We start from the raw sequence: 15,127 nt of genomic DNA, 5'->3' as shown, positions 1-15,127 counted from the left end.
CTTATCTATATCAGTAGCAGCGACAATCGCCGCGTCGTGTGTCGCGGAATGCTGCTCATGAATATGTGCCTCTAGCATGGCTTGAAATTAGTCGAGTTCCTCGTCAAACAGTTACATGAGTAAGCCGATAACATAATTAATTTAGTATGTCTCACGAAAGTTACAATCAAATGAAACTTATCTATAATATAAAAATAAGTCGGGTTTTCCTTCCTGACGCTATAACTCCAGAACGCACGAACCGATTTCCACGGTTTTGCATTCGTTGGAAAAGTCTCGGGCTCCGTGAGGTTTATAGCAAAGAAAATTCAGGAAAAAATTAAGAGAAAAGCAGGAAAACAGGGAATTTTATTGGTGACGAAACGGAGTTCGCCGGGTTTGCTAGTTATACTATATTTACTTTTAACTCAAATTAGTCAATCAGGGTCGACCACGGCTAAAAATAACAATAAAATAAATATATTTCACGCTACGACCAATATGTATACGTACGGTGATGAGCAGAGAGAGAAAGAGAGTGACAGACTACACAGTTGTAACTACTGCAAGTAGCAAGCTGTGTGACATGTAGCGCGCTAGGGGAGTGTAGGGGAGTGCTGAGAGAGTGACAGACTGTACACAGCTGTAACTACTGTGCGTAGCAAGCTGTGTGACATGTAGCGCGCTAGGGGAGTGTAGGGGAGTGCTGAGAGAGTGACAGATTGTACACAGCTGTAACTACTGCGCGTAGCAAGCTGTGTGACATGTAGCGCGCTAGGGGAGTGTAGGGGAGTGCTGAGAGAGTGACAGACTGTACACAGCTGTAACTACTGCGCGTAGCAAGCTGTGTGACATGTAGCGCGCTAGGGGAGTGCTGAGAGAGTGACAGACTGTACACAGCTGTAACTACTGCGCGTAGCAAGCTGTGTGACATGTAGCGCGCTAGGGGAGTGTAGGGGAGTGCTGAGAGAGTAACAGACTGTACACAGCTGTAACTACTGCGCGTAGCAAGCTGTGTGACATGTAGCGCGCTAGGGGAGTGTAGGGGAGTGCTGAGAGAGTGACAGACTGTACACAGCTGTAACTACTGCGCGTAGCAAGCTGTGTGACATGTAGCGCGCTAGGGGAGTGTAGGGGAGTGCTGAGAGAGTGACAGAGTGTACACAGCTGTAACTACTGCGCTTAGCAAGCTGTGTGACAAGTAGCGCACTAGGGGAGAGTAGGGGAGTGATGAGAGAGTGACAGACTGTACACAGCTGTAACTACTGCGTTTAGCAAGCTGTGTGACATGTAGCGCGCTAGGGGAGTGTAGGGGAGTGCTGAGAGAGTGACAGACTGTACACAGCTGTAACTACTGCGCTTAGCAAGCTGTGTGACATGTAGCGCGCTAGGGGAGTGTAGGGGAGTGCTGAGAGAGTGACAGACTGTACACAGCTGTAACTACTGCGCGTAGCAAGCTGTGTGACATGTAGCGCGCTAGGGGAGTGTAGGGGAGTGCTGAGAGAGTGACAGAGTGTACACAGCTGTAACTACTGCGCGTAGCAAGCTGTGTGACAAGTAGCGCACTAGGGGAGAGTAGGGGAGTGATGAGAGAGTGACAGACTGTACACAGCTGTAACTACTGCGCGTAGCAAGCTGTGTGACATGTAGCGCGCTAGGAGAGTGTAGGGGAGTGCTGAGAGAGTGACAGACTGTACACAACTGTAACTACTGCGTGTAGCAAGCTGTGTGTAGAGTTTTTTTTTTAAAGTAGTTATAAGAATTCTAAAACTATTTGTAAAATTGCTTGGCGATAGAACACTATAATCATTAAATTATCAACTTAATCTTGATGGCCATACAATATAATCTAATTGTTTCCACAACTACCTCCATTATGGATATCAAACGAAAGGTCTTGATTGGTAGAATATAGCTCATTGAAATATAAAACATATTATATCGCACACCTAGTAATATATTGGCACATTTACGTTTTTCATAGTTTACCTGACTTGTTTAGTTTTTAGTTTACTGACCAATGAACCGTTGTTTTACGTGCGTGAGGGGGGAAACTACAATAATGGTATAATGACACTTACGACCTCTCTCGATGAATATGGAAATAAATAGATTAATATGCACTTTTAAACACGTAAACCATATAAAGTTAATTTCGCATTTTTTGCAGATGTGCCAATATATTACTAGGTGAGCGATATATTTAATGTATAAATATATAGTAACATACCTTAGTTTCAACGTTATACAGCGGTGAAGTGGCATCGTCTATGATCGGTTCATCAGAGCATAACACATCGAAGCAGAAGCCGGGAGGCGGCGAGTATGTATTATAGAGGACACCAGTAAATATATCTGATGATTTACCTGCAAATTTTAGGACATAATATGACGTGAGCAAATGTGGGAAGATTGGAAAGAAGGGTAATTGGGCCTCCAGTAACCTCACTCACACAATGAATCGGTTTCCTGTGAGGCCGTGGTATCACTCGGGTCGAACCGGCCCAGCAGTACCGATGCATGCTCTCCCACACATACATATTTGCGGACTAACATACAATACAATACATTCAGGTCCAACTGAGATTCTCTTTCTCAGTTTTTTAATCAGTTAAAATCTATCTTATAATAAAAACAAATTCAACCCACGCACGTGTTTAAAAGTGTTTAACCTCAATTTTTTAAGTCAAGTAATATACCTAAAACCTTCTCTCAAATCTGATAATACCATGCTGAAAATCGCATCAAAATCGGTTCAGCCAAACGCGACATAATCGCACACAAACATACATACATACAAGTCAAACTGCAAACCTCCATATTATTTAAAGTCGATTAAAAAAATGAACTGCAACTCACCTAAAACATCATCTCCTCTCCACAACATCTCCATATTTTTACCCAATAACCTGGCTCGCTTGTCCTGATAGTCTATCCTGCCCAGAAACAACCCATCATATCCCATCATGGACAATAGGTTGGCGAACTCTCGGGAGTGGCCGAACGGGTCAATCTGCCAACCGACGTGCGGCCAACCACATTGGCCGAACGTGTCGTTTAGTTTTCTGGAAAAATATAAACATTATATCTGTTCAGTGCCTTCGAACGTATTATTATTGACCAAATAATGTGCTCGACAATATGGTGAAGACCATTATAAAAATAAAAAAATCAGCTTTCGAAAACATATTTCCTTAAAAAACACGGCAATTTTCCCTGTCACCCACGGCAGTCTGAAATTATTTGCTGGCAACACAGACGGTTGATTGATTTGACTGCACGGTTGGTGCGGTGGCTGGGCAACTGGCTGCCGCGCAACGGGTAGCGGGTTCGATTCCCGCACGGAGCAACTCTTTGTGTGATCCACAAATTGTTGTTTCGGATCTGGGTGTTATGTGCATGTGAACTTGTATGTTTGTAAACGCACCCACGACACAGGAGAAAATCCTAATGTGGGGCAACGTTTTTCAAAAAAAAAGACTTTTAGCCTAGGATGTCCATAAAATCCCACGGAAACTGGAAAAGCACTAATTATTAATATCATAAGCCCTCTCACCTCAACCCCCAAGTGAACTGGTCGATGGTGCTCTGGTAGTGGGAGGCGGCTTCATCGTTCATGCTCCACGCCCCCCCCACCATCTGAAGCCGACCCTGGGCGATCAGCACCCGCACCTTCTGCTGCACGCTGGGCGGCTGACGCACCCACCACTTCCAGAAGAATGCTGTTTCTACGTATATAAATCTGGGGGTAAAAGAAAGTCAAAGTCAAAGCATTTATTTCAATTAATCCTATATAAGGCACTTTTGAAACGGGATATTTACCATGTTTATTGAATTTGGTGAGTTTCCGATATTTCGGCACTGTTGCAAGCGCCATGATCACGGATTAACCAGTTAATCCGTGATCATGGCGCATGAATAGTCAAATTGAATTGTCCGTCAGTCTGTCTGTCAGTGAAGCTAGGCGCAAAAAAGAGGAAAAATAACATCTAAGATTATTTAGACACCACTGACAAAAAAACTTAGAATAGGCTAGTTTCCTACTAGTCAAATTCAATACTTTTTTCGAAACGTCAAAAACTATATTTTCTATGAACTTTGTATAAATTACTCTATTATGCCGTCATCAGATTTTTAAGTCAAAAAAACAGACTTATTTCTAGAAATTTGAATTTGGCTAGAAAAAATCGAAAATTAAGTAGACCATGAATGAGAGTGTGATTATTTTTGAATATTTTATTGTATTGAAAAATTTTAATAATCTATTTTTGACCCAGTCATCATCCCTATTCAATGTCTTTTTTAAGGAGATAAAATTATATTCAAAGTGTCCTCCCGCCTTGGGCGAGGCGTGTGGGAGTGTCAGACTCTTACTGACTAAAAACCACCACGTTCTTACTCCTACTTTTCGAGCCGGAGCCCCGGTAAACCCGCTAGGTAGTCCGTAGCCCCGGTTGAAATCAATGCTTGGAACTCAAAAACTTTGGAAATATAACAACAATATTATGGTTCAAATATTTTAAGAAACAAGCTTATATGCAGTTATGTATTTCTGGTCATGCAAACTAAATATGTATACAAAATTTCAGCTCAATCGGTTGAAGATATCTGCTTCAAAATTTTGTTGCAAACTTCCACTACAGACATACATAAAAGTATGTTTTTAAACTGACATGGTCACTAAGTAATTAATGTTGTAAAAAGTAACACCGTACCTTCTTTTAGGAGACTCCCAAAGTTCTTTCACGACCGAGTCCAGAATGTACTGGACACCAGCCTTCTGGATATTGTTTCTGCCTGAAAACATATAATTTATACATATAAAAAAAATCACGTAATTAAGTGTGGGCTCGCCATGCTTCGGCACTGCTGTGCCGGCTCGACCGGAGTGATACCACGGCCGCGCTGTACACCGACGTGAAACTACGCTCGTGTTTCGTCGTGTGACTGAAGTTACGGGAGGCCCAATTCCCCCTTCCCAATCCCCCAAAACATCGGCAACGCACTTGTAACGCCTCTGATGATTGCTTGTCATCAGAAGCTTGTTTACCGGCTTTTACCAGAAAAGGCAGGCCTAAATCCCAAACCCCCAAAAGGCCAGCAACGCACTTGTAACTCGGCTAGTGATGTGGATGTCCATGGGCGGCGACGACTGCATACCATCAGGTGATATAAAAACAACGGTTTAGTCACGTAAATATAGTGAATCAGTAGGCTGCACAACATCGCCGCGTCCGCGCACACTACATATAGAAGAGTCCCTCTGTGACTCGAAACTAGCAGAGCTTTTTTTCTATATATTTATGTGACTAACCCATTATTTTTATATAGGACTATTATAGGACTTGTTTATCAAAATAGCCGCTATGTATCAAGTAATTATGAATTAAGAACGTAATTTGTATGCACTATCTGCCACATAAGTTTATCTGGCACTTATATGAAGGCGCTTTAAAACAGGCGCTTAGCATATCTCACTACAGTTATTATAAAAAGAAAAACAACTAAAAACAAAAACAACAACAATCTGCCTGCTGCGGTTTTTCCATCCGATTACAATGTATCTTCAAGTCTAGAGTGAATAGGCTCTTAATAAACTAGTGCGCCTCACCATCAACGATTACATCACTACTTACCATCAGGTGGGATTGTAGTCAAGCATTAGTTTTTATCGAATAAATAAAGAACTTACTTCCATAATAATACTGGTCAACAGTCTTCAGCCATCCGACGTCGTCGTGTGTGTGGGGAACAATGTGCACGTTCAGCATGCCGGGAGAGGTGGCCTGGCAGCTCTGTAACGTAAGACGTGTCGTCATCAGCATCATCATCATCATGGGCATACCAGGAACACTCTGACCACTTGACTGTCCAGAGGTCCCACATAGTTGAAGTGAAATGAAATGAAGAACGAAGTGAAATGAAGTGAAATGAAGTGAAATAAAGTGAAATGAAGTGAAATGAAGTGAAGTGAAGTGAGGTGAAATGAAGTCATTTGAAATGAAATGAAACGGACCGGATTGCAATATCAACTACACTCTGACCACTGCCCAGAGGTCTCACATAGTTGAAGCAATCGAAACAATGTAACCAAATACCGGAGCGGGCACCCGAAATACCGGAGGCGTTACAAGTGCGTTGACGGCCTTTTGGGGGTTAGGAATTTAAGGGTTGTTGGGAAATCGGGGATTGGGAAGAGGGGTAATTGGGCTTAACAGACTGGGGGATAAGAAGAAGTCTAATAATCTTACTGACCACCACCCCGTTCCTACTCCTACGTCGAACCGGAGCCGCGGTAACCCGTAAGGCTACCCCTGAAGATTTACGTGGCTACAGAATTATATAGGCTACTTTTTCCTCTGACCATGCCAGTTAAAATAACATACATATATATTACGCCTGTCTCCCAGTAGGGATAGGCAGAGACAATGGAACGCCAATTCCTACGATTCTTACACACTTTTTTCGCTTCATCAACAGTCATTAGTCTTTTCATGCATGCTCGTCGGTTAAAGGTACTTTTAATTTGGCCCTTTTTTAATATATCGCCAATCTGGTCGCTATATGTCCGTCTGGGGCGCCCTCTACCAACGGTCCCATTTATATCCAGCTTGCATAATTATTTCTTTCGTAAATCTGCTTTCATCCATCCTTTCTACATGTCCAAACCATCGTAATATTCCCTTTTCAATCCTTGTCAGTTAAAATAAGTACTTTTAAACTTAACTAGGCGTTCTATAAATGGAGCCAATTGTAATAAACATATTATTATTTATTATTAAACATACATTAATTGTGTGTGTTATCATGGCGTAGAGGTCAAGTTATTATCAAGGAATTATTGTTTATATTGTTCATAACAGTTGTAGTTCAAGTAATTGTGGTTTAAAACTTAAACTGTTTTGTTGGCCGAGTTGAGAGTTAATACTGAACAAATGTCGGGCTTTTTTTAAGGGGGAACATCATCCAATGACTTCTCCCGCCTTGGGTGAGGCGGGAGGGAGTGTCAGACTCTTACTGACTAAAAACCACCCCGTTCCTACTCCTGCTTTTCGAGCCGGAGCCCCGGTAAACCCACTAGGTAGTCCGGCTAGAACCACATATAAAAACGGATCTTTTCACGATAAAAGCAGTCTTAATCGAAAAGCGAGTATAAAGACAGACAAATGTAGATGATGAATTATTTGATGAAACAAAACCGCTACAACTTCTGTCAACCAAGATCTACAGTAGATACAACTAAAAAGTAGTACAGGAACATAAACAACTGTCTTGTATTGAGCAACGAAATGTATCAGAAGATATTGATAATGATGAAATTTGGGACAGAGGTAGATTATAGTTTGAAATTACATTAGGCTATGTTTTTATCCCTCGGAAAAGCAGGCAAAGCCACTGACAGAAGCTAAATATATAGTTATTCGTCTTACTTTTGTGCTTTTAGGCTTAAGTCATTCTGTCTCCTGCATTAAATTCACCGAGGGAAGTGGAAACTATCGTTTTCTTACTCTTACTGACCAGACTTCCGTGTTTCCGGAGCGGTGGACTACGTCTAGCGAGTTTACAGGGACTCCGGCTAGAAAAACAGGAGTAGAAACAGGGTGGTTTTAGTCAGTAAGAGTCTGACACTCCCTCTCGCCTCGCCCAAGGCGGATGAAGTCATTGGATGATTATTCCACTTAAAAAAAAGACTTCAGTGTTCCGGTGTTTGCATGGTTGTATCTACTGTAGATCCTAGCTTACAGGAGTTGCAGCGGTATGGGATTGGGAGGTTGTGGCGGGTTTGTCCTAAGAAAAAAAATTGTAATAATACGTTACTCACATCATATCCACATTTCTCAGAGTTGGTGAGGTAGAGCTGCTCGAGCGGCACCAGGTGCGCGCCGCCGACACACAGGAGGAGCAGGACGTACTGCATCGTGGTCTGGAGACAAGGAATAATGCTTTTTTACATTATTATTATTATTTATTTATTTATCAAAAGGTACATACAGTTTTACACATTATCAAAAAATCGCCAAACTGTAAGACAGTTTGTTGGCGATAATAACGCTCTTCCATATACATTGTGTACCCTTACATTACTAACTTACAATATGCTAATTATTATGTTATAACTGTCTTTTAACCATATTAGTGATGCTATAGGTATTCATATACATGTGTGAATCCGTAATAACATTTATTAAGTTCGTTTATTTATTTATATACATAAATTCCTTACGAATTTATTATAACTTTCGTGAGACATACTAAATTAAATCTCAGAGTAGTCGGATAGGAAATGCCGGCCTCATCTAGCTATTTGAAATATTGACGTGTAAAAGTGTTATTTTATAACCTATTTACAGAAATAAAATTAAATTAAAATTAAATTAAATTAAATATTCTTTATTCCAGGCATTTCAAACCCATAAGATACACATACACATTATAATTAAACAAACGTACATTAAAATTTTAAATAAAAACAAGATAAAAATATAAAAACTTAACCTAAATGAAAGAGCAACTACTTATAAGTCTTTCATCTCTCTTTTTAGATGGACGACATGGAATACAGAGGAGACAATTCTGTTTTTACTCAGGGCTACTCTGCTGTAGAATGAGACCCTGAGTTTCTGTAATAACGCGGCAAAACCTGCAACTCTGCTCTCAGCGAACATGTCAGTCGCACTACACCGCCAGGGCAAGTTCATCATTACCCGGAATGCATTATTATATTGTACACGAAGAGTGTTATACGCACTCCTCGTGTACCTGTACCAGAGTTGGCTGGTGTAGAACGACTGACAGTACGCCTTGAACAGCGTCACCTTCACTTGTTTAGAGCAGTGGTAGAAACGTCTGGCTAGCATGTTACTTCTACAGGCTATACTGCGCCTCTGTCGTTCCATATCGTCATCATCCGATAAATTTTCTGTTACAATATGCCCCAGATATTTAAATTTCGTAACAATTTTTAACACAGTTCCGCACAAACTTATCGGTAATATTACATCAGGGCCTTTTTTATGTTTAAATATCATAACCTCCGTTTTCTTTACATTGTATGTTAGGTGGTGTCGAGTTGCATACTTCTCACATATATTTATTAACTGCCTGATGCCGTTGACCGATGGACTAAGCAGCACCATGTCGTCCGCATAACTTAGGTTATTAACGATATCATATATTAATAAATATCATTTCATCATTTATAATTATTATGTTATCGGCTTACTCACGTAACTGTTTGACGAGGAACTCGACTAGTTTCAAGCCATGCTAGAGGCTCATATTCGCTGCTACTCTGTCAACACATGACACGGCAATCACCGCGTCGTGTATCACGGAATGCTGCTCATGAATATGAGTCTCTAGCGTGGCTTGAAACTAGTCGAGTTCTTCGATTCGCAACTACACTTTGGAACGAGCACCTAGCTTCACTGACGGACAGACTGACAGACTATTGTTTATTTCTTTGTTTGTTGACGTTTCAAAAGTACCTAAGTATTTATGGTTTAATTTGAATAAATGATTTGACTTTGACTAAAAAGTAAGTCTACGCACGCTGCTCATGACGAAAAGTCCCTCTGTGACTCGAAACTAGTAGAGCTTTTCTCCATTAATGTACCGTGAGTAAACCGTGATCTGGGGGCACGGTAGTCCCCCGCCAAGACGAGCCAAGCGAAGCGCAAGCGCAAGGGCACTACCTACCTTTTCTCGAAGCGCTTCGTCGTATTTTTGAACCTTCATAACTAGAGTTTGGGTTATACCAGATAAACAAAATTTTCAGGATATAATGTCAGTGGTAGACTTAATAAACCTCTAAAGTTTCAATTGCATAGCTCTTATACTTTAGATTTTATTGATATCTAAAATACCCCGATTTCGTCACTCACTCACTCACTCACTCACTCACTCACTGATGATCAACAAAATTCTTAAGGTACTTCCTGAAGTCCTAGAAAACTGAAATTTGGTATGTAAACTAGTATTAGTACCCAAACAACAAAAAAATCCTAAAACTTGGAACTTTTACCCCCCAACCCCTTAAACTAGGGGGTGAAAGTTTGTTCGAGACTTCCGCAACTTTTGACGCTAGAGGTCTGAATGCGGCCGCGGAGGGGTAAAAATCTGAAATAGGGAAACTTAATTCCAAGAAAATTATACACAAGTACATAGAACACAAACTTTTCATCAAATCAAAACATTATCCTACCCATAAGTACTTAGATATGAATAATATTACTACACTTCACTTCGGTAAGTGTTTATTAATCAACCTATACTTTTGAACATAAGCATCGTAAGTATAGTATGCGCCAACGCCCGCCGTCTGCCCCCTCGTCCCCGCGCAGTAGCTAAAAATAATCGGCCCGTCAGCGAGCGCGGCACCCGAACGCGGGCAGACGCGCGAGGGCAGACGTCGTTGACGGTTGTCTCGTTGAATGAAAAATTTTCGGAATATTTCGGTGATTTAAAAGTTTGCTATCGCGGAGAAAAAAAACCATTTGCCTAATATTTAATTGTTAGTAGTTTAGTAGGTAAAGGTTTAGATACTAGTGTTTTAATTTTCATTGATAAAAAGTATTAGGATTACGTTTGCAATTTTCTTATAAATTTAGTAGTTTAGTAGGTGAAGGTTTAGTTAGGTACTAGTGTTTTAATTTTCATTGATAAAAAGTATTAGCATTACGTTTGCAATTTTCTCACAAATTTAATTAAGAAATTCAAAGATTGAATAAGTAGGTATTTGCAATTAAGTAGTATAGGTTAGTAGGTATAATATGTTTATAGTTGTTTATGTAGGTACGACTCAGTGAGAATAATTTGATACGTAGGTCATTGTTTAATTTTCATTGTTAATAGGTTTAACTTAAGTAGTTTAGGATTACGTACGGTTTGAATATTGTATAGTAGGTAGAAAATTACGATATTGATAGTTGTTAATCTAGTGTTAAAAATAAAACCTACAAAAAGAAATGAAATCCCACAAAAACATTTCATGTTAAATGTTGCCAAGACGAGACCATATAGCTCGCACTGTCAAAAAGTAATCAGATCCCGTGTAGAGTAACTGGCGAGTTGGCCGCACGGAAAGAGTTTAGAAGATTGAATAGATTTTTAAGCTCAAGCCCATATAAGGAATAGCAAAAAGTCCGTGCGGCCGATTCGCCAGTTACGTCCAAGGTTTGCACGCCTACGAGATTATAGCGTAAAAACTCTGCTACGCGCTACGAACTACGCAGTACGAGCTATGGCTGTAGAATTTCCCCGTAACTTGAGTGTGAAATTAGGGCTTATCGATTTAGGTCTGGGCATGTAGGGTTAGAAACTTGGCTCTACACGGGATCTGATTACTTTTTGACAGTGCGAGCTATATGGTCTCGTCTTGGCAACATTTAACATGAAATGTTTTTGTGGGATTTAGTATGTCTCACGATAGTTATTATGAAAAAAAAAGTATAATAAAAGTGTTCTTTGAACAAGAAAAGGTTTACAATAAGATAGATATGTTAAGAATGTGATGTGAAAGAACTGTATACAATATAATAATATCTACATATATGTATATAATTATTATATCTATACTATATACTCAACAGATATATAAAGTCAACGACTGCTAATGTAAACATTGACGCCAATCATGTGTATTTATAAAATTCTTTATAAGCACATAGTTATAAAATAACTAGCGACCCGCCCCAGCTTCGCATGGGTGCAATGGTGATATATTACGCATGTATTATACATATAAACCTTCCTCTTGAATCACTCTATCTATTAAAAGAACCGCATCAAAATCCGTTGCGTAGTTTTAAGGATTTAAGCATACGAAGGGACATAGGGACAGAGGAAGCGACTTTGTTTTATACTATGTAGTGATAACAGCAACTTTTATCTATGAACCATTTTTTTATATTACCAGCCCATGGGAGGCCTTTGTTCAGCAGTGGACGTCTCTCGGCTAATGATGATGATGATAGTCCATTACTTTTTTACTTCGAGTCTCCTCTATATAAGATTTTTTTCCACCAGATGTGTGCTATGTAAGTATGTTACGAAGATGTAATAACTAAACTGAAACTATGTGACCGTTTCCATTGATACTATGTAGCTGTGCGACTAGGATGTGCTATGAAGATGCGCCGCCGCAAAGTAGCTGCTCTATACATAGCTACACCACGACAATCTATAACACAAATCCATAGCACGCATCTTTACATATAAAAAACAAAGCGTAACTGAGTCCGTTTCCACCAGTGCTAAGCTATGTGTACCAATGAATATGATTGGTGGAAACCAAACGCATCTACAGCAACTTAGCATAGCACATCTCTGGTGGAAAGCACACATAGTCTTAAAAACGAGCCTATAACTGCCTATCGATCGACCTATACTAAACAGTCAGACCTCCAACCACTTTACCGATGCGTTTTTTATATGAAACACCGTAAACTTAAACTTAGCCGGTAAACGAGCAGACGTATCACCTGATGGTAAGCAATCGCCGCCGCCTATAGACACTTGAAACACCAGAGGCGTTACAAGTGCGTTGCCGGCTTTTTGGGAGTTAGGAAATTAAGGGTTGTTGTTGGGCAATCGGGGATTGGGTAGATTGGGAAGGGGGGAATTGGGTCTCCGGTAACCTCACTCACACAACGATGTTTTAAATGATGTTTTGCGTTAGAGAATCGTACTACAGGGTTCCAACCACTTTACCGATAGGTAGTCAAGTAATTTCGACTAAACGATAGCAAGCGATAAGATACATTAGAAATAACTTTAACATTTTAAACATACATTTGGTTATCTTAACTATTGTAAGTAGTTAAATAGTTTGCGGTTAAAATATTTAACGTAGTTTTAAACTTAACTATGTGCATTACATTAGCTGATTACATGTAAACATTAGGTGACATTAGAGTCATTGGTTCAGGCTATGGTGTGAATCGGGGGAGTGGGATGCCGTCTCCTCCTTCTGCGAAGCAGTCATGCTAGCTAAGGAGTAGCAGCGTTCTCTGATAAACCTGAACCTTTTACACTGCGATCTCCAACCCGCCTGCCTGCGGAGATTATGGCAAACCCTCTTATGTAGAGGAGACTCGTAGTCCAGTAGACTGTCACGCACTATTAGTAAAGTTGACTATGTGACACTTTTTCTTAGTAAACATAAGTTACTAGTAATTATAGAAAGTCTACTAATTGTTCACTGACCTAGAGCGAAACTGATACTGCACTGATACCGTTACCTTAGTCTAATGGTGGTTATACCACCAGAGATGTGTTATGCTTTATTTTATTTTTTTAAGGAGGGAAAACCAATATCTATTGGCTCATCACCAAGTTGTGAAAATAATGTGGGTGTACATTGGCATTATGTGCCATAATGTGCACTTCTGGCTACCCCTACGGGGACTAAAGGCGTGAAAGTTATAAAGGAAAACCATGGCGAGAGGGAATATCAGACTCTTACTGACTAAAAACCACCCCGTCCCAACTCCTGCTTTTCAAACCGGAGCCCCGGTAACCCGCTAGACAGTAAACAACTCCGGGTCAGTAATACAAAATGAATTCTATGTCACAGAACAAAAAAGACACATTGAATTGAGTGTCCACAAACAGGAATTTTATGGAAAAAAATGTGTGTCGACTAACTGTGACACACTAGGTAAGTCTTATGGGATCCTGGTACTGTGCTGTGCTGTTTTAGTTAGCTCGCTAACCGGATAGTAAAGCTGTTAAATCAATGGGTTAAGTTTATTCTACCGTATAGAGAAACCTCTTATCACCTAATTTAAAACACATATTTGTTATCGAAAGAAATATTGACCGTCGGTAGAGGGCGCCCAAGACGGACATATAGCGACCAGACTACACGGTTGGCGCGGTGGCTGGGGAACTGGCTGCCGTGCAACGTGTCGCGGGTTCGATTCTCGCACGGAACAACTCTTTGTGTGATTCACAGATTGTTGTTTCGGGTCTGGGTGTCATGTGCATGTGAAATTGTATGTTTGTAAACGCACCCACGACACAGGAGAAAATCTTAATGTGGGGCAATGTTTAAAAAAAAAAAAAAAAAGATTGGCGATAATTATATTAAGTAAGGGCCAAATTAAAAGCACCCTTAACCAACGAGCATGCATGTAGAGACTGAAGATAAATAAATACCTAGTTTTTGATTTGAAATTAAAAATAAAACGTTATTTCAAGTAATTTCATTGGTACTTCGACGCCTAACGAGAATTTTTATTTTATTTTTTCCGTGTTTTAGTATAACGTTAGTTTTTATTTCATTAGTAAATCATTAAAACCTACGGCCGAAGATTAAACTAAACTTCCTGCTAGCGGCATTACGTGCCCGTGGGATAAAAATATAGCCTATATGTTATTTCAAACTACAATCTGCCCCTGTGATGGAGTGAAAAATAGTGTTATTAGAGAAAAGTGTGGCTTGAAAGACGATGTAGTGACAAGGATTGAAAAGGAAATGTTACGATGGTTTGGACATGTAGAAAGGATGGATGAAAACAGATTTACGAAAAAAATATACAAGGCAAATATAGGACCGTCTGTAGAGCGCACCTTAGACGGACATGTGGGCTCGCCATGCTTCGGCACTGCTGGGCCGGCTCGACCGGAGTGATACCACGGCCGAGCAGAAAACCGACGCGAAAGAACTTGCGTTGTGTGAATGAGGTTACCAGAGGCCCAACCCCCTTCCCAATCTTCCACTACAACCCTTAAATTCCTAACCTCCAAAAGGGAGCAAGGGTAGCTTGTCGTCAAAACCGCACTTACGGTGGCCGGAGATCGCGTCATGGGGGATGCACGGATGGCGACATCGATTATCAATCATCATGCGGCAATATATTTATTGTTTCATCTTGATACTGTTATATCATTTGTAATGTTATTTGTTTATCTTCCTACAATAGTAATGAACGATTGTTTTCTGTTATTTCTAGTCATTGTAGGATTACATAATTACATTTTAGTTTTAATGTAAACATCCTTTTACTAGACATACATTCATATGTTTATAAACAGACCGTAACCGTCTGAAGTACGAGTTTATTTTTCATCGAGTCTGTGTTTCCTGATGGGTATAACCTGGGTGTCTTCAAAGCCCGAGTGAATAGGTTGCTTATGAGCAGAC

At 40.2% G+C, this 15,127-nt stretch overlaps 1 protein-coding gene across 3 annotated transcripts in view; it reads right to left on the bottom strand.

Moving 5' to 3' along the window:
- LOC118281107 (lysosomal alpha-mannosidase-like) overlaps nt 1–15,127 on the bottom strand; it is a 32,835-nt gene that overhangs the window by 14,559 nt on the left and 3,149 nt on the right. For all 3 annotated transcript variants that reach the window (XM_050700668.1, XM_050700667.1, XM_050700666.1), the window contains exons 2-7: nt 7,802–7,903; nt 5,672–5,774; nt 4,695–4,776; nt 3,536–3,721; nt 2,839–3,044; nt 2,210–2,346 (exon numbers count right to left, since the gene is read on the bottom strand). In XM_050700668.1, the coding sequence (XP_050556625.1) occupies nt 2,210–2,346; nt 2,839–3,044; nt 3,536–3,721; nt 4,695–4,776; nt 5,672–5,774; nt 7,802–7,897 (810 nt within the window). In that variant the 5' untranslated portion in view covers nt 7,898–7,903. The remainder of the gene's footprint in view (nt 1–2,209; nt 2,347–2,838; nt 3,045–3,535; nt 3,722–4,694; nt 4,777–5,671; nt 5,775–7,801; nt 7,904–15,127) is intronic.

This window comes from Spodoptera frugiperda, chromosome 19, assembly GCF_023101765.2.
Source record: "Spodoptera frugiperda isolate SF20-4 chromosome 19, AGI-APGP_CSIRO_Sfru_2.0, whole genome shotgun sequence".
Taxonomy (NCBI): Eukaryota; Metazoa; Arthropoda; class Insecta; order Lepidoptera; family Noctuidae; genus Spodoptera; species Spodoptera frugiperda.
Note: the sequence above shows the minus strand (reverse complement) of the source record. Positions and strands in the feature narration are given on the sequence as shown.